General features: G+C 39.2%; 1 protein-coding gene across 3 annotated transcripts in view; it reads right to left on the bottom strand.

The window, feature by feature from the left end:
* Positions 1–20,561, bottom strand: part of MEIS1 (Meis homeobox 1) — a 188,053-nt gene that overhangs the window by 5,045 nt on the left and 162,447 nt on the right. The window contains exons 12-14 of one of the 3 annotated variants that reach the window (XR_009739457.1): positions 18,142–18,339; positions 10,833–10,916; positions 1,342–10,668 (exon numbers count right to left, since the gene is read on the bottom strand). Coding sequence is in view for 1 of the 3 variants with exons in the window: in XM_061432821.1 (XP_061288805.1) it covers positions 18,332–18,339 (8 nt within the window). In the remaining 2 variants the exon portion in view is untranslated. Of the gene's footprint in view, positions 1–1,341; positions 10,669–10,832; positions 10,917–17,920; positions 18,340–20,561 lie in introns of those variants that run through there. The other 2 variants (XR_009739458.1, XM_061432821.1) reach the window with 2 other exon arrangements.

Here is a 20,561-nt window from a genome sequence, read left to right as displayed (position 1 = left end):
ATATATAGTTCCCGTGCTATCTAGTAGGTTCTTATTTACTTATTTTGTATACAGTAGTGTGTATATGTTAATCTCAAACTCCTAATTTATCCCTCGTCCCCTCTTTTCTCTTTGGTAACCATAAATTTGTTTTCCATGTTGCTTCAGTCATGTCCAACTCTGTGCAACCCTATGGACTGTAGCCCACCAGGCTTCTCTGTCCATGGAATTCTCCAGGCAAGAATACTAGAGTGGAGTGCCAAGACCTCCTTCAGGGCATCTTAGGGATCAAATCTGTGTCTCTTATTTCTCTTACATTGGCAGGCAGGTTCTTTACCACTAGTGCCACCTGGGAAGCCCATATTCTGGATACTAGCACTTTATTAGATATATGTTTGCAAATATTTTCTTCCACTTCCTTGATATGTCCTTTGAAGCAATCTTTAATTTTGATGAAGTCCAGTCTGTTTCCTTCGTTCTTTCTGAGTTGATGTCATTTCTAAGGAGCCATTGCCTTTTTTCTTTCAAGAGTTTTATAGTTTTAACTCTCATATTTAGGACTTTGATTAATTTTTTAGTTAATTTTTGTATGTGATGTGAGGTAAAGGACCCAACTTCAGTCTTTTGCCTGTGGGTATCTAGTTGTCCTATCCATCCTTAATGATTTTATTCTGTGACTATTTTAAGAAATTCTTTTCACTCTGACATATTTTCCTATAATTTCCCCTAAAATTTTTGGATTTTACTTTTAGGTCAGTTTAGATGGATTTGATTCAGTGGTTGGTCTAAAGCTGAGATCCAAATTTCTTTCTTCTGTTTGACTATCATTCAACACCGAGACACTTTCTGAATACTCTTATCTTTTTTCTCCTGATCTGTAATGCCTCCTCTGTGAAGTAACAAATCTCCATATATGCTTGAGTTTGAGCAAGTTCTGCGAGTTGATGATGGACAGGAAAGCCTGGCATGCTGTAGTCCATGGGGTCGCAAAGAGTCAGACATGACTGAGCAACTGAACTAAACTGATACATGCTTGGGTATGTTTCTGGGTTCTCTATTCTGTTTCACCATTATATTTATCAATATTCAAATTAGCATAGCTTTATAATAACTCATTGGATTTTTAAAATTTCAATAGTTTTGTTTCATTTCTGTAACATCTATTTGGCTATTTTTCAAGTACAGCTTTTCTTCATCCATGATTTTCTGAGGTTTCTTTGTGATTTCTATTCCTTATCTCTAATCAGTTAACATAATGATTATATAGTCCTGTTTAGATTATTCTATAATGTCTGATTTCAGAGCCATTACTTTCATATTTGTTATGGCTGTTGATTCTTCTTCAAGGCTCCTGTCTTCATATTGTTAGGTCATTCTTTTTTTTTTTCTTCTAATTTTATTTTATTTTTAAACTTTACATAATTGTATTAGTTTTGCCAAATATCAAAATGAATCCGCCACAGGTATACATGTTAGGTCATTCTTTATGGGAGTTCCTTTACTGGGCATTCTCAGAGTGGAAGAAATGTATTAACAGAGCAGTTTTCACTTGTTCTTGGTAAGATCCTAGGGGTTTCACCTATTTTGTGACTTATATTAGGATACTTTATTGACTTGAAGTCTTCACACCATTTGAAAGGGAAACTGCAGACCCTTCTCCTTGTCATGGTTGTTTGATTTCCATCAGGTGACTCGTCCATATTTTTTCACATAGAGCCTAAGATCACTTGTATTCCCTGCAATAGAACTCCATTTTAGTGGACAAGGCACCTCTTAGGACTTCCAGGGTTAGCATTAATAGTACTTCTTTTAGAATACATGTTAACAAAGGTTGTAAAGGTCCTCCTAAAATACTGCAACATAATGAGTGCTGGTAGACACCAAGGTTGAACAGACTACTACATTAATACAATATATGTATTTATAATAACAATGTATAATGTCTCCATACTTTCAAACTTGATTGGAAGAAAAAGAGCCAGGACATAGATCTTCCTCAAAAGATGGGTTGAGGAATAATATAACCTCTTTTTACCTACAGCAAAAATGGCCATCATTCTGCTTCCTGTCTCTAAAAAAGAATTTCACACCACTTAAAGTTCTACGTGCTAGCTCTTCATGAACAAAATGTGTAAATCATAGGTATCAAACTGCTTTAAATTGGACAATAGTTTGCTAAATTGGAGGAGAAAAATTATTTTGCACTTTATAACATTGACATATAATGACATATATTAGCAAATTTTCTGAAAGATTCTGATTCATCTTTTTATTTAATTTTATACACCTAAAAGAGTACTACTATAAAGTCAGGGTTTACGCAGTTCAGTTCATTAGTTTCCATCATTCACATTTTTTAAATGTCTATAACTTTCTAGATTATAACATCTCTGTTTCCTTGAGCAAGACTTATCCTAGTAACATGAGTATTAAATAGATAATAAAAAAATTATACATTGCAGATGCCGTAATGTACCAATGGCATTTCCAACAAGCATACATGTTCCTGAAGATTTTACAAGTCAAATTTATTCTAATGAGATTGGAAAATATATTGTGGAAATACCCTGTGAAGTGAAGTGAAGTGAAAGTCGCTCAGTCATGTCCGACTCTTTGTGGCCCCATGGACTATATAGTCCATGGAATTCTCCAGGCCAGAAGCCTGGAGTGGGTAGCCGTTGCCTTCTACAGGGGATCTTCAACTTACAAAACTCCCACTCCATCAGGAAGTTGTGGCTGTTGTTTATAAGGTCTCCTAAGACAAGGGTGTTACTTGCAATTAGCCACTGCTGCTGCTGTTGCTGCTGCTAAGTCGCTTCAGTCGTGTCCGACTCTGTGTAACCCCATAGACGGAAGCCCACCAGGCTCCCCCGTCCCTGGGATTCTCCAGGCAAGAACACTGGAGTGGGTTGCCATTTCCTTCTCCAATGCATGAAAGTGAAAAGTGAAAGTGAAGTCGCTCAGTTGTGCCCGACTCTTAGTGACCCCATGGACTGCAGCCTACCAGGCTCCTCCGTCCATGGGATTTTCCCAGGCAAGAGTACTGGAGTGGGGTGCCATTGCCTTCTCCAGAATTAGCCACTAGCAGCAATCAATTCTTTGGTTTTTCAAAACAAAATATAATGCCTCCTTGAAAGAAATTCAAAACGGCAGAATGGTGAAACAAAGTATGGAGTGACTTTAAGACATACAAGCATTCTCAGAGAATCTCAGAGTAAGTTAAATAATACTGGATAGGGCAAAACAACTTTTTTCTGTTTTATTCTATTGTGAGTTCCACTTAATAAAAAGTTAATTAACGAAAACCAATCATTTGCTTTCTGAATTTAAAAAATAAATAGTCCATTTAAGTATATGCTAAAATGTGCTTAGCATAGTATAAAATTTATCGCATTTTCATAGAAATACATAGATTAGTAGCAAGATAATGGGCAATGAGTAACATTTTCTCCAAGCTATTAAATTCTTTTAATGTTCTATGGTACAAGGAAATGTGGATTTAATGTGAGGTTATACTTCTACAGATTTTTATCTGTATCTCTCCAGTGAGTTGTTATTTCAGAACATGTGTAACTCTTAGCAGAGAAAACTCTCATTTTATATTCTTGCAAGCTGGAACCAAAAGAAAGTGTTTGGGAGTTTCTGACACAAAAAGGTTTCATTTTTCTAGCACAGCCGAACTATTAGAAGTTTGACTGCTATCCAATATATTGAATACCTTTTATGTTTCCTGTTCATTTTGGATGGGAGCAAGGGAAATGAGACTGAGTCATCCTTTAAGTCAGCCCCCTAAGAATTGAGGATTTAAGGCTAGAGGTTGCATAGTTGCAATCCGCCTGATCCACTGTTCATGTTATAAGAGGTGAAGGATGGCTTTAACTACAATTCCAAAAACACAGGAGCTGGCGTAGAAACCAAAGCCAAAACGAGAAGATGGGAGGTCAGAAACACGAGGAGTCTTATTAAACCAATCAATCAAGAAATATTTATAAAGGGCCTAAAATGTATCTCACGTTATATCAGGCAAGAAAAGATCAAACCTCAAGGAAAAGGGGAAAATAAGTACTCGAAAGGCAGCATATTATATTATATAATCATATGAAAGTAAAATTCGTCTCGCAAAGGAAACCAAAGGGAAAAGAGAACAGAAGTAAAACTGGAAGTAAAAAAATAATATATAGAAAAACAATTGGAAAAGAGAATTAGATACAAAGAGCTGATCAAATAACAGTAATGAATAATTTTCCTAAAAAGCAGTTGACAGAGTCACACCTGGCCCAGAAGAGGGGAGAATTCAAGTACATTTTCTGACCCAATCTAAAATATCATATGATATCACTTATAAGTAAAATCTGAAAAACAAAAAAGATACAAGTGAGCTTATTTGTAACAAATAAGAAAACAAGACAGAAATAGACCCACAGACATGGAAAACAGACTTACGGTTACCAAAAAGGAAAGGGGCGGGTTGTATACATGAAATACATAAACAACAAGGACCTACTGTATAGCAGAGGGAACTATACTCAGCATTTTGTAATAACATATAAGGGAAAAGAATCTGAAGAATATATACATGTAATTGAATCACACCTGAAACTAACACAACATTGTAAACCAACTATACTTCAATAAGGAAAAAAAAAAAAGCCAAGTCTAAGATCATATAATGCCAGCTCTAGATGAGACCTCAGAGACCCGACCCTGCTCTCTCCAGGAAGAAAGGCAAGTGTCCTGTGGTCAGGTCACACCAAGAAGCAGATCTCAGGCTAGAACCCACATCTTGGATTCCCCTGCGGCCACTTGCAATCCAAGTCCTGCTCAAGGCCTCAAAGCAAAAGAAAGACCTCATGAAAGCCGCAGCCTTAAAGAGGAGAAAGGAGTTTGAGAACAGAAAGAGAAGACTGAAAGGAAGACACAGTAGCAAAACATCGTTAGTGCGACCTGAATTCCAGGCGGTCCAGCCAAGCAGAAGGAGAGGCTGTGCATTTGCTTTCCACATGCCCTCCACATGCCAAATCAGCCTTTGAGTTTGAAAATGCCCATTTACCTAGGACGCTTGACTTGACCGCATGTGTCTGTGGGCCCTTTATGACACCTACTTTTTCTCGTTTCAGAAGCACTGAAATACAATTTGAGAAACACTATAGCTCACCCGACCTTTTTCAAAGCTCCCAGACAAATTCCAAACTCGCCAGCTTTCCTCATCTCAGGAGTGTGAAATCTTATTTTCCAGTTCTCTGCTCAAATTTAACAAGCCACCTCCTGCTTAACCTTCTTCTGTGAAACCTGAAAGCACCAGACTATTGTACGCCCAGTCCTTGCTCCTCTGAGCCCCCCAACTCTGCTCATCTGAAGTCCTTAGAGCCACAATTTCAAATCTCTGATAATAGCCCTGAGCGACCCGGAGTATAATGTAAGGTTTAACTTATGTCTTTGTACCTTAAATACACAAGAACATCCCCCCACCAAGAAAAAAAAAAAAAAGCATCTTTCTACCCAACCTCCCACCCTTTGACTTTAAGAAAGAAGCATTCAGACAGCATTTAATTGTCTCCAAACTATCAAAGACTGATTAAATGAATCTATGTGGAGGCTGGGGTTTTGTTGATGATGTTGTTGTTTTTACTGCTTTCTGGTGAAGATATACTTAGTGAAAACACTATGGCTCTCAATTAGGCAGCTGGGTGACTTATAAATATATATTTATGTTTGAAGCCTAAGTGGCCATTGGCTTCCCTACTGTTTTACTTAGCTAACAAAACAACTCTATCAAAGTAAGTATTATTCCAAAACCCAACTTCCTGTGCAGAATGCTCCCACGTGCACCATCAGTCTGGCTCTCTGATGAACTACATCGTTTCTTATAAACTGTCCATGGCCCATAAATTTCCAGGCATAAAGGCTATTACTGTGCTGTGCAAATCTGCAGAGAATTTGGGCCTTTCAAACTCCATTTTACCTGGTTGGAAATGAGGCTAGGGGAGAAACCCATCTCCAAACTTCCTCTCTTCTTCTTCTTGTCAGCCCCACTCCCATTTGATCAGGGAGAATTGTTTAATGTACACAAGATTGGAGCAGGGTTTATTTCGGCTGATTTTAAGCAGCTTCTGTATCAAATTAGCATCTTCTTTCTGTGAGAGCTACATATCAGGGAAGGGAAAAAAGAGATGGGGCAATTTTCAAATTAATCTGCTAAGTGTAGATTGGAAAGTTCATAAGGTAAAAAAAAAATCATTTTTCTTGCAGTAGCTAAATGATTCTAGACAATAGTGAAAGAGGAATCATAAGAAAATGCTTTAGAATCCCAGTGAATGGCTAAATGTAGTTTATATCAGTATAAATCATGTTACTCAAGACTGTATAATCATCAGAAAATGTAAGGCTACTACCAGATTTCTGGTCTAAAAATGAATAATATTGTCTAGCAACACCCTAACCCTCACTGGCATCACCAGTTCTCATGTTTGTGCTTCACAGTTTACAGTGGGTTCCTAGACATAATCTCATTTGACCTTCATGAATAGGCACAAAGGATTTACAAGGACAAACAGGGCAATGACAGGTGGTTGTCCCTAAGATTTCTTGACAACTCATCACCAATTTCCTTCAGTTTCCTTTAATGATGAAAACAATGGTGGTTATATTGATAGTAGGTAGACTATGCCATGTGACCTGCAGACCCAGGTATCACTAAACATTGCTACAAAGGAAGTGAAAATATCAGCTAATGTTTTCCAAAGCCAAGCCACTTCAATTTATAAACATCACTATGATGGTTTTGAGAGCAGATTAATCCACATTAGAATTTTTGAAGACAAACAGGGAGGATTCCTCAAGTAAAGAAAGAGAAGAAGGAATGAAAGACTTGCGTTATTTTCAGACACAGTGTTTCCAAGGGTTTTTTCCTTGCGCTAAAAAGCAGTCTCACCTTACCACCCTCTAACCTAGAATCTGTCTTTTCACCTTCACACTTCCATTCACATCTCATTAAGTAAACAGTGAGATGCTCATGCTATTGTTAGTCTCTTTGACACAGAATTACAGTGTTTTGTTAAAGAATTTTTCCCAGCATATAAGGAAATTGTGGTTGTTTGTGTGATGTATTTAGTGCAGAGGAGGCCAGTAAATTCTAAGGAGATAAGATCGGTTTTTCTTCCTTAATCACTTTAAAACCATTAAAAAGTTTTTTTTTTCAGGCAGTTATAATTCTACTGTGAACATATTCATCAAGCACAGTAACTGAATCTAAGTTGCAGGATGTGGAGTAGAGGAGAACAGAGAATGAAATAACATCCCAGCGTCTCAGTGTATGGGTCTCAGTATTCCTTTAAAAATAAAGTCCTACTTACTAAATTACTGCTGCATTTATAATATTATGATAGTTTTCATCTTTTATGTCTTGAAAAATACTGCTTGTTGTACTATAATATATATTCTACAACAAGTAGGATTCAACAGGACCATATTTTTTCCCCAGATGTAATTTCTCCACCATTTACATATAAGCTTTTCACTGAAAATTCTCTTTCCAGAGAAATATTCAAAATGAATACTATAATTTTTAATAAAATCACAACCACTGCATGCCATTGAATGATTTTTAAAATATCAATAGAAAAATCCTAGGTAACTGAAATAAGATGTAAAAAGTAGCACAGAAAATTATTTTTCATTGTTTACTTTGGGATTCATTCATTTAAAGTGCTTATTATGTTGTGCGAGATGAGGTTATTCTCTTGTGGAAGTTTTCTTTTACAAAGATCATAAACTCTCACTGTGAATATTTAACTGAAGAGTAATAACACAGTGTCGGATACTTACACAGCATAACGGTGCAACACTCTGCATTCTGACATCTGCCCATGCAGATGTTTAAAACTTAAGTTCTTCAAGGTTTTTTTTTTTAAGTTTCACATACAAAGATCTGGAAATCATTTTTTATATTAAAGCTACTTTGTTAACAATTTCACTGTCAGCAATTTAATTAATTGAAACAGAGGCAGAAGCCAGTGATTTATACAGGTTTTATAAGAAGAATTTGGTCTGATTGGAGGAAAAAAAAAAAAGATCTACAAGCAACTTTTTTTACTGACACACCATCATCAATCACCTTGTAAAAAAATTTACATCATTTACATGTATATATATAATTTCTTATTCTTATTTGGGTTTTTTTTTTTTCCCTCTTGATTTGCGTCCGTGTAGTAAGTAATTTGATCTCGAAAAGGAATTGTTAACTTTCAAAGCAACAATAGCTATGTTGTGTTAGGATATGTTCAAAAAGTAACTCTGAGTTATCCTTCTCATATGCCATAATGTCGCTGCTAAATATGAATGTGATATATTTCTTTTTAATTAAAAGTAGTTGCATTGTGGTGTGATTTTTAATAACTTCAGTGTCTTTGGATTTGTACATTTTAGATTCATGTTGGAACTTGTACACCACCACATGCTGATTGCAAAATTCATTAGCGCGTAAATCAGGTTTTAGCGATCGTCTTTTAAGCAAAGTTAGTTTGATTGTGAAGCACTCACTGGTTAGCTTATTTATTATGAAGGTTTTTCAGGCACAGCAGTTAAGTTAATCAGTAACAAATAAAAGATTTAAACCTATAGACATGTCAGCCATTTTTTAAGAAAAACAAACATTTGGGACTTCTTAATAAACACTCATGAAAATATGTTGTAATGTTTACTTCAGAAACCATATTTCCATATTACATGCAAAGTTTAAAGGAGATTTTCTAGTCCTGTTGAAAACAGGAGGGAACATACATTATTTTCTTGAGTTTATTACCTGACTATATGTCCATAGAAGACACTTCACTTGATTTGCTTTAGAATCAATATGCAGTTTGCTATTTTTGTTTTTATACATGGCTTAAGATGTTGCTATCACTTATGATAAAGTCCTCTCACTTACCCATGTCTCTGGTAGGTATATAGTGTCAATAACTTTAAACAAGATCAAGTGAATTCATTCTTAGAAGGTTTTGATGTTATAATTCTCTTATTCCATAACATTTTATGGAAGAAAATCATGATACCAAATATAATTACGACCAAATTCAAACTGATGGGCAAAAGCTTCTTTTCCTCCACTGGGTCATTTTAGAAAATAAACAAAAAGTGTGAGACATCATGACTTTAACAGTGGATTTATATACAAACTGTGAAACTTTGAAAAAAATCTCTGGGTCTCAGTTTCCTTATCTTTAAAATGATTGGAAACGGAAGAGGATTGAAGTAGGTCATATCTAAGCTCCTCGCAAATGTTGAAATTGTATGATCTTATGAGTCCATTCTAATCTCCTTTTAAGTCCCAGAGGAACAAATTTGTAACTCCAAAGATAATGCAATGCCGTGTGATGGCGTCTTTTCAACAAATAGTCACCCATAGTGACGACTTGGTACTTAGACAAAGTTCTCACAAAGTTAAGGGAAGCTTTCAGGTTTTTGTCTACAAAATCCAGGTCAATCTTATCTGTAATGGGGCCAGACAAACAAGATTTAAGGGCAGAATAAACATTCTCAACATTTTGGGGTAAATTATTAAGATGATTGTTCAAATTTCCACTTGTTTTACCAGAGTTTTCTCTATAAGACTTTTGGGAAGTTCAAGGTTTGGAGTGGTTTTGTCCATTTTTAACTCTTTCAGTCAACAAAGGAGATACATAAAATATTTTCATCAAAACAGTATCTTTTGCTAAATTAAAAATGACTTAAAATATAGTAACCAGGAGACCATGATATTTGGCTGCTTTGAAATGAACTGAATTTAAATGGAAAATTCATTTCCACCAATCTGGGTAGTACTCAAGTACAAAAGTATGTCTTCCTAATTCATCTTCCATTTTGCCCAAAGTTCAGCATATCAGGAGAGGAGAAATATGTAGTGTTACTTTTGTGCTTGATGTTAAAATTAAAATAGGGAGTGGGGTGGGGAAATCCCACCTGGAGTAAATTTTAAGTTTTGTTTGATGTCATAATTTTTATCACACAAGCATCATACCCATTCCAAATCATGTAGCATGATCTTAAATGTTACTCAGTCTCTAATGGACTCAATAGGACTAGCCTTAGTGGAGCAAGACCCTAATTTCTTCCAAATGCATCCTTCTTTGAATTAAACAGTGAGACGGGGGTGGGGGGGGACACTATGTTAATGTATTTTAACTGCTAAAGGTGCTTTAGCTCAAAAGGATGTCAAAGGATATAAAGGCCCAAGATATTCAACTGTGTGTGTTTCCATGAAACCTTTTTAATTTGTCAGTTAAATCACACCCAACCAGAGCTTTGCAGGCTTTCCCAGACATTTACATGTGCCCAGAGGAAGCCAAGCATAATTTTGGAAACTGTAATTAGAATTTCTTTTTTTCATATGATAGAAAAACTCAAAATAACAATAACAAACAAAAAGAAGGGAAAGGAGGAAAGAGGAGAAGAAGGAAGCAAGGAAAGAAAGAAGGGAGGGAGGGAGGAAGGGAGGAAAAGGGTAAAAGTTTCCTTCGCATGTAGAAATAGAAGTGAGCAGCTCAGGGCTAGTAAAGTGATTGCAAGCTGTCATCAAAAGCCCAGGCTTCTGTCACTTGCTCTAAGATCCTACCAGGGGGCTTCTATCGCCAAGGTTGCTTCATAGTCCCAGATAGTTGCTAGAACTTCGGCTGTCGCCTCCCAATTGCTGCTCTAACAAAGTAGGAATAACAGAAAAACAAAAGGGTCAGTTTAACAGCCTGTGTTATAAATTTTTCTCTCTCTCTTTGGTGTTGCAAGAGGTTGAGTTAGAAATTGGCAGGCCAGCTACTTTATAGTGAGTGAGTGGAATGAGTATGACCTTTGGAAATACAGACCTGGCACCAAATAATGCCACTGTCATTGATTTGGTCTCTGTTTTTCTAGAGTTCTTTTGTCACTCCAAGCATTGGTTTCCTCACCTGTAAAGAAAGGTTCACAACTTGTAGGATCAATGCAAGGAATAAAAGCCATAGAAAACCTCATGATATGTCAAGCATAGGGAGCTTAGCTCAATGCTCTGTGATAACCTGGAGGGATGGAATGGGGGCTGGGTGGGAGGGAAGTTCAAAGAGGGGGGGGATATAGGTATACATGTAGCTAATTCACTTTGTTGTACAGCAGAAACCAACACATTGTAAAGCTTGCTTTTCATGCCTACATCCTAAGCCACTTCAGTCATGTCCAACTCTTCATGACCCTATGGATCGTAACCTGCCAGGCTTCTCTGACCATGGGACTCTCCAGGCAAGAATACTGGAGTGGGTTGCTGTGCCCTCTCTGGGGGATCTTCCTGACCCAGGTATTGAGCCTGAGTCTCCTGTTGCTCCTGCATTGCAGGCAGATTCTTTACTCCTTAGCCACTGGAGAAGCCCTAAGCTTCTTTTAGGATCCATCAAAAAGACAGGACCGGAGAAGGCAATGGCACCCCACTCCAGTACTCTTGCCTGGAAAATTCCATGGATGGAGGAGCCTGGTAGGCTGTAGTCCATGGGGTTGCTAAGAGTCGGACACGACTGAGCGACTTTCCTTTCACTTTTCACTTTCATGCATTGGAGAAGAAAATGGCAACCCACTCCAGTGTTCTTGCCTGGAGAATCCCAGGGACGGGGGAGCCTGGTGGGCTTCCATCTATGGGGTCGCACAGAGTCGGACACGACTGGAGCGACTTAGCAGGAGCAGCAGCAGCAGCAGCAAAAAGACAGGACACAGTGAGAGTAGCTCCCACTGGCCATATCTAAGAGATCACAGCACAAAAATAAATAAAGTAGTAATGAAGCAGAATCCATGAGCTAAAACAAGAATCTGCTAGTACATATGGATAGAAATAAGTAAATAAAAAAATAAAAAAGAAAAACAAGAAAGTTTTGTCTTACAATAGAATGTCTACTAATAAATATATTAAAATGATGGCATTAGAAGACTGTCCATGGATGTGAAAACCACTGAATAAAAGTCTTGGGAAAGAAGATAGGTAAACAATAATCTCAAACTGTCTCTCACTTAGCAGATAACACCTTAATCAACTGAACAAAGTTAATGTCACTAACTCTGGAACAAACAGACGTCATTTGCCAACTGATTCCATGGACTGAGGGCACCTCATCTGTTCTGTGGTGCTCTTGCCAAACAATGTTCAAACTACCGCACAATTGCACTCATCTTACACGCTAGTAAAGTAATGCTTAAAATTCTCCAAGCCAGGCTTCAACATTATGTGAACCATGAACTTCCAGATGTTCAAGCTGGATTTAGAAAAAGGAGAGGAACCAGAGATCAAATTGCCAATATCCGCTGGATCATCAAAAAAGCAAGAGAGTTCCAGAAAAACATCTATTTCTGCTTTATTGACTACACCAAAGCCTTTGATTGTGTGGCTCACAACAAACTGTGGAAAATTCTTAAAGAGAAGGGAATACCAGACCACCTGACCTGCCTCTTGAGAACTCTGTATGCAGGTCAGGAAGCAATAGTTAGAACTGGACATGGAACAACAGGCTGGTTCCAAATCGGTAAAGGAGTCCATCAAGGCTGTATATTGTCACCCTGCTTACTTAACTTATACGCAGGGTACATCTTGAGAAACGCTGGGCTGGAGGAAGCACAAGCTGGAATCAAGATTGCTGGGAGAAATATCAATAACTTCAGATATGCAGATGACACCACCCTTATGGCATAAAGTGAAGAGGAACTAAAGAGCCTCTTGATTAAAGTGAAAGAGGAGAGTGGGAAAGTTGGCTTAAAACTCAACATTCAGAAAACTAAGATCATGGCATCTGGTCCCATTACTTCATGGCAAATAGATGGGGAAACAATGGAAACACTGAGAGACTTTATTTCTAGGGGCTCCAAAATCACTGCAAATGGTAATTGCAGCCATGAAATTAAAAGACGCTTGCTCTTTGGAAGAAAGGTTGTGACCAATGTAGACAGCATATTAAAAAGCATAGACATTACTTTGTTAACAAAGGTCCATCTAGTCTAAGCTATGGTTTTTCCAGTGGTCATGTTTAGATGTGAGAGTTGGACTATAAAGAAGCTGAGCGCCAAAGAATTGTTACTTTTGAACTGTGGTGTTGGAGAAGACTCTTGAGAGTCCCTTGGACTGCAAGGAGATCCAACAAGTCCATCCTAAAGGAAATCAATCCTGAATATTCATTGGAAGGACTGATGCTGAAGCTGAAACTCCAATACTTTGGCCACCTGATGTGAAGAACTGACTCCAAATTTGAAAAGACCCTGATGCTGGGAAAGATTGAAGGCAGGAGGAAAAGGGGACAACAAAGGATGAGATGGTTAGATGGCATCACTGAGTCAATGGACATGAGTTTGAGGAAATTCCAGGAGTTGGTGATGAATACGGAGGCCTGGTGTGCTGCAGTCCGTGGGGTCGCAAAGAGTTGGACACAACTGAGTGACTGAACTGCTAGACTGACTTGCCAAACATGTATAACCTGAATCCAGCTGTAAGGAAACATCATGTAAACCTTAAGGGAAGCAATTTCATGAAACCACTGTTCCGTACTCTTCAAAAGAAGCAACAGTTAGAATCTTACATGGAATAACTGACTGGTTTAAAATTGGGAGGAAATGGCAACCCATTCCAGTATTCTTGCCTGGAAAATCCCATGGACGGGGGAGTCTGGTAGGCAACAGTTCATGGGGCTACAAAGAGTCAGACATGACTGAGTGACTTCTCTCTCTCTCTCTCTTAAAATAGGGAAAGGAGTATGACAATGCTGTATGTTATCACCCTGTTTATTTTACTTATATACAGAGTACATCTTGAGAAATGCTGGCTGGATGAATCACAGGCTAGAATCAAGGTTTCTGGAGAAATATCAACAATCTCAGATACACAAATGATACCACTTTAATGGCAGAAAGCTAAGAGAAACTAAAGAGCCTCTTAATGAAGATGAAAGAAGAGAATGAAAAAGCTGGCTTAAAACTCAACATTCAAAAAACGAAGATCATGGCATCTGGTCCCCTCACTTCATGGCAAATGGATGGGAAAAAAAAGTGGAAGCAGTGACAGATTTTATTTTCTTGGGCTCCAAAATCACTTTGGATGGTGACTGCCTGAAATTAAAAGATGCTTGCTCCTTGGAAGAAAAGCTATGACAAACCTGCTGCTGCTGCTGCTGCTAAGTCGCTTCAGTCGTGTCCGACTCTGTGCGACCCCATAGACGGCAGCCCACCAGGTTCCCCCGTCCCTGGGATTCTCCAGGCAAGAACACTGGAATGGGTTGCCATTTCCTTCTCCAGTGCATAAAAGTGAAAAGTGAAAGTGAAGTCGCTCAGTCGTGTCTGACTCCTAGCGACCCCATGGACTGAAGCTCACCAGGCTCCTCCGTCCATGGGATTTTCCAGGCAAGAGTACTGGAGTGGGGTGCCATTGCCTTCTCCGATGACAAACCTAGACAGCATATTAAAGAGCAGAGACATCACTGTGCCTACAAAGGTCCATATAGTCAAAGCTATGGTTTTTCTAGTAGTCACGTATGGATGTGACAGCAGGACTATAAAGAAGCCTGTTCAGTTCAGTTCAGTTCACTCACTCAGTCGTGTCCCACTGTTTGCAACCCCATGAATCGCAGCAGGCCAGGCCTCCCTGTCCATCACCAACTCCCAGAGTTCACTCAGACTCATGTCAATTGAGTCGGTGATGCCATCCAGCCATCTTATCCTCTGTCATCCCCCGCTCCTCCTGCCCCCAATCCCTCCCAGCATCAGAGTTTTTTCCAATGAGTCAACTCTTCACATGAGGTGGCCAAAGTACTGGAGTTTCAGCTTTAGCATCATTCCTTCCAAAGAACACCCAGGGCTGATATCCTTTAGAATGGACTGGCTGGATCTCCTTGCAGTCCAAGGGACTCTCAAGAGTCTTCTCCAACACCACACTTCAAAAGCATCAATTCTTCGGCACTCAGCTTTCTTCACAGTCCAACTCTCACATCCACACATGACCACTGGAAAAACCATAGCCTTGACTAGACGGACCTTTGTTGGCAAAGTAATGTCTCTGCTTTTCAATATGCTATCTAGGTTGGTCATAACTTTTATTCCAAGGAGTAAGCGTCTTTTAATTTCATGGCTGCAATCACCATCTGCAGTGATTTTTGGAGCCCCCAAAAATAAAGTTTGACACTGTTTCCACTGTTTCCCCATCTATTTGCCATGAAGTGATGGGACCAGATGCCATGATCTTAGTTTTCTGAATGTTGAGCTTTAAGCCAACTTTTTCACTCTCCTCTTTCACTTTCATCAAGAAGCTTTTGAGTTCCTCTTCACTTTCTGCCATAAGAGTGCTGAAGAATTGATGCCTTCAAATTGTGGTGTTGGAGAAGACTCTTGATAATCCCTTGGACTACAAGGAGGTCAAAGTCATCAATCCTAAAAGAAATCAACCCTGAGTATTCATTGGAAGGACTAATGCTGAAGCTGAAGCTCCAATACTTTGGCCACCTTTTGCGAAGAGCCAATTTCCTGGAAAAGACCCTGATGCTGGGAAAGACTGAAAGCAAAAGGAGAAGGGAGTGGCAGAGGATGAGATGGTTAGATGGAGATGGTCCACCGCCTCAATGGACATGAACCTGAGCAAACTCCAGGAAATCATGAAGGACACGGAAGCCTGGAGTTCTGCAGCCCATGGGATCACAAAGAGTCATGACTCCTGTGACTGAACAACAACAACTCTTCAAAAGGGTCAAGGTCAAGAAAGACCAAGAAAGATTGTGAGTGTGGATGTGGGTGTGGGTGTGGGCATGCACGTGCACTCAGTTGCTCGGCTGTGTGCAACTCTTTGCAACCCCATGAACTGCAACCCACCAGACTCTTTTGTCTATGGGATTTTCCAGTCAAGAATACTGGACTGGGTTGCCATGTCTTCTTCCAGGGATCTTCCTGACCCAGGGATCAAACCTGAGTCTTCAGAATCTCCTGCATTGCACACGGATCTTTTACAAACACTGAGCCACCAGGAAAGCCCAAGAAAGACTGAGAAACTGTTTATTCCAGATTTAAGGCCACTAAAGAAAGATGACTAGTAAAATGTCATGTATGATCCTAGATGAGATTCTAAGTCAGGAAAATATACTTATAAAGGACATTGTTTCAGCAATTGATAAAATTTGAATATGGACTGTATATTAGATAACATTATTGTATCAATATTCAATTTCCTGCTTTTAGTAATTTATCAGTACTTACGTATGAAAATCGGAGAAGGCACTGGCGACCCACTCCAGTACACTTGCCTGGAAACTCCCATGGGTGGAGGAGCCGGGTAGGCTGCAGTCCATGGGGTCGCTAAGAATCAGACACGACTGAGCGACTTCACTTTCACATTTCACTTTCATGCATTGGAGAAGGAAATGGCAACCCACTCCAGTATTCTTGCCTAGAGAATCCCAGGGACAGGGGAGCCTGGTGGGCTGCCGTCTATGGGGTCACACAGAGTCGGACACGACTGACGTGACTTAGCAGCAGCAGCATGTATGAAAATGTTCTTTTTCTTAGAATATACTCACTAAAGTATTTAATATTAAAAGATAGCATGTCACCAATTTCAAAGGGCTTAGGAAAAAGTTACACTGAAAGAAAGAATGATACAGCAAAAATCAAAATGTATACAGCTAGTGATATCTGGGTAAAAGGTTATAGCATTACAGGAGTTATTTGTATTATTCTTGCAACTTTCCTCTAAGTTTAAAATATATCAAATTGAAAAGTTTTTCATTTTTAAATTTAAAACTACAGCAGGACAAAGTCATTATTAGTTAAAAACACATCTGAAGTATTTGAAAGTGAGAAGAATTGATATTTAGAGTCTGATTTACCATATTCTGGAATAAAAGAGAGAGAGTGAGAACAGGAGGGAAACAGACAAAGCAAAAGGAACATAATGTCGATCATCCCAGCTCATGAATTTGGGTGAGGGATGTATGGGGATCTGTTGTCCCAGTCTCTCTTCTTTTGTGTATATTTGGAATTTTTCCATAATAAAAAAGCTTTCACCTTTTAAGCCCCCCACCCCAAGCTGATGCCCATCCTTCAACTCCAGCAACAACAACAATGATAATCCAATGCCCTCCCCCCACACCACATTCCAGTTCACCCACATTCCTGATAGTCTTGGTGAACACTCTGGCTGGTGTGGCCCAATCTCCAGACTATAATTTGCATGGAAAAGCAGCGTTTTATTGGAACTATGTGAGAATTATTGGACATTCACTGATGTTTCAATACAGGAAGGAAAAGCTACCTGCTTGGGTTCTCTTAATGCACTTTGCTACTAGAGAGTGATAGAGGTTTCTGTTCATCAGTTCTTCTATTCAGAAAACATGTTCCACAGCACAGCTGGAATCAGAACCCTAGAAACTGGACAAGCTTTCAGAAAGGCAGCCAGAGGGAAGGAGCTATTCTTCCCACCCTGTGAGACAACACATTTTCACACACTGCATGAACTTGACATGAGGTTCTGGAAGATATCCATCTGAAGCAGCATTTACATCTTGTAAAAGAGTAAACTGGCTATAAAAATGTAAATCTTGGGGAAATAAGTAGGAAAAAAGCACTACCTAATGTAAGATTTAAAATTAAAATCAACACCAAGCTTCAGCTCCCTAAAATATGATGGAACACCAAGTCCTTCTGGGAACCCAGATCAAACAAGAGATCCTCGTTTACTATGACTTTTATCCCTGCAAGGAGCCCAGGTGCTACTTCGTTTAAAATGTGAGACAACAAATGGGTCATGAAGTTAATCCATTTAGTAGCGAATGCAGTAATAATGATGAGATTTAAATGTATACGGCATGTTTGAAAAAGTACCACCACACAAAAATAAATAAATAGAAATAAAAAGCACCACAGAGACATTCATCATTTAATTTCCACAAACACCTGTAAGGTAAGCTTGGAAGACAGAATTCATCCCTATTTTACAGGTGAATCAACTGGTGCTTACTATGATTGATGTCACCAGAGTCATACAATAAGGAAATGAGGATACTAGGATTCGTTCCCGTGAGATTTCCCAGCTCCCAATTACTCATATTATTCCTGAGAACAATGACCAGGAAAATGATGGGAGGAAAACATTTAATGAATACCCTGCTGTTGACAGCAGCTTCAGTACCTTACCTGTCATGGTTTCTCTAAAGCAGACTTTACAAATCAGCACAGATTATTCTAAGTCAACAGCTACACACAGGTTCACAAGACAATGTCAGATCTGTTTTTGGTCTTCTGCGACATTTTCAGTAGAATCTGATATCAACATATTATTCACAGAAACACACAACTTGATGCCACGGAGATTCTCTTGTCAACATCATGTGCCTAGGAGGATTTGAGAAAATCATTTTTAATTAAAAGTGCCAAACATTAGAATCAACCTGAGATACTCGAAATACTAAAGAGAATTAACCAGATAGGATGACTGGCCTAAATTTCACAGTTAATAATAGGAATAAAATCATTGACTTCACCTTTGTGCTCAGATGCAGGTTTAATTCCTACTAAACATAATGAAAACACTGTCTGCAGACTCCATAACCAAACTTCATAAAAAAATGTGGCATTGTCATTTGAAACATACTGTATTTTTAAAATGACTCCAATATAGTTTATGCAGATCTGGACACACTAGGAGGTAAAGAAGTTTCAGCAAAGTCCAGGAGTGGACAAGAGTGGTGCTGTCGTCTCCCATGGTAAGCACTACAAAAGTATTTAATATATAAATAAAGTGGAGATAGACTCAGAGTTTTCTTAGCAGACATATCCTGGCTTCATTTTTACATTAAAAATGATCAACTGATGTGGTTACATTTTCTCAGATGGTAAAGGAATCCAAACTCTATGTACATACATATGTTCAGTTGCTCAGTCATGTCCTACTCTTTGCGACCCCCTAGACTGTAGCCTGCCAGGCTCCTCTGTCCACGGAATTTTCCGGGAAGAATACTGGAGTGGGTTGCAATTTCCTTCTCCAGGGGATCTTCCCAAACCAGGGATCAAACCTGTATCTCTTATGTCTCCTGCATTGGCAGGTGAATTCTTTACCACTGCATCACCTGGGAACCCAAACTCTACATCTCCCTGTATTAGTGAGCTAGGGCTGCCAAAACACAAGACAGATGGAGGTGGGGACAAGGACAACAGAAATTTATTTGCTCAGTCCTGATGTCTTGCAGTCCGAAATCAAACAGTTGGTGGGTCTGGTTTCTTCTGAGGCCTCTCCCCTTGGCTTGCAGATGGAGCTTTCTCCCTGTGTCTTCACACTGTTTTTTTCTCAGTGTGTGTGAGCTGGAATCAAAATTGCTTGGAGAAATATCAATAATCTCAGATATGCAGATGACACCACCCTTATGGCAGAAAGCAAAGAAGAACTCAAGAGCCTCTTGAGGAAAATGAAAGAGGAGAGTGAAAAAGCTGGCTTAAAACTCAAAATTCAGAAAACTAAGATCATGGCATCTGGTCCCATCACTTCATGGCAAATAGATGGAGAAACAATGGAAACAGACACTTTATTTTGTGGGGGGCTCCAAAATCACTGCAGGTGGTGACTGCAGCCATGAAATTAAAAGACACAAGACACTTGTTCCTTGGAAGAAAAGCTATGACCAACCTAGACAGCATAAGAAAAAGCAGAGACATTACTTTGCCAACAAAGGGTCTATATAGCCAAAGCTATAGTTTTTCCAGTAGTCATGTTTGGATATGAGAGTTGGACTATAAAGAAAGCTGAGCGCCGAAGAATTGATGCTTTTGAAGTGTGGTGTTGGAGAAGACTCTTGAGAGTCCCTTGGACTGCAAGGAGATCCAACCAGTCCATCCTCATGGAAATCAGTCTTGAATATTCACTGGAAGGACTGATGCTGAAGCTGAAACTCCAATACTTTGGCCACCTGATGCAAAGAACTGACTCCTTGGAAGAGACCCTGATGCTGGAAAAGATTGAAGGCAGGAGGAGAAGGGGACAACAGAGGGTGAGATGGTTGGATGGCATCACCGACTCAATGGATGTGAGTTTGAGTAAGCTCTGGGAGTTGGTGATGGACAGGGAAGCCTGGCATGCTGTAGTTCATGGGGTCACAGAGTTGAACACGACTGAGCGACTGAACTGAACTGAACTGTGCATCCCTCTTGTCTCTTTCTGTGTCAAACACTTCTTATTTTTAGGGCACCAGTTACACCAGGTTAAGGTCCATCCATATGATCTCATTCAACTTTAATTACCCATTTTAAGTCCCTATCTCCAAATACAGTCACATTTTGAGGTACTAAGTAACCCCTCGTTAAGATTTTAACATATGAATTTTGCAGGGATGGACATAATCTGTGTGTGTGTGCTCAACCATGGCCAACTCTTTGCGACCGCATGGACTGTAGCCCGCCAGGTTCCTCTGTCCATGATCTAGCCCATAAAGTTCCTATTGCCTGAATCCTCAGCCCATTGATGGAGAGTCTCTGAGCAAAGCTGAAACCAATTTCAGATGGTATATGTAAACCTTCCCCAAGCCAAACTGAGTTTCAAATTTTCACCAAATTCATGTTGGCAG

The sequence above is a fragment of the Bos javanicus genome, chromosome 11 (assembly GCF_032452875.1).
Source record: "Bos javanicus breed banteng chromosome 11, ARS-OSU_banteng_1.0, whole genome shotgun sequence".
NCBI lineage: Eukaryota > Metazoa > Chordata > Mammalia > Artiodactyla > Bovidae > Bos > Bos javanicus.
Note: the sequence above shows the minus strand (reverse complement) of the source record. Positions and strands in the feature narration are given on the sequence as shown.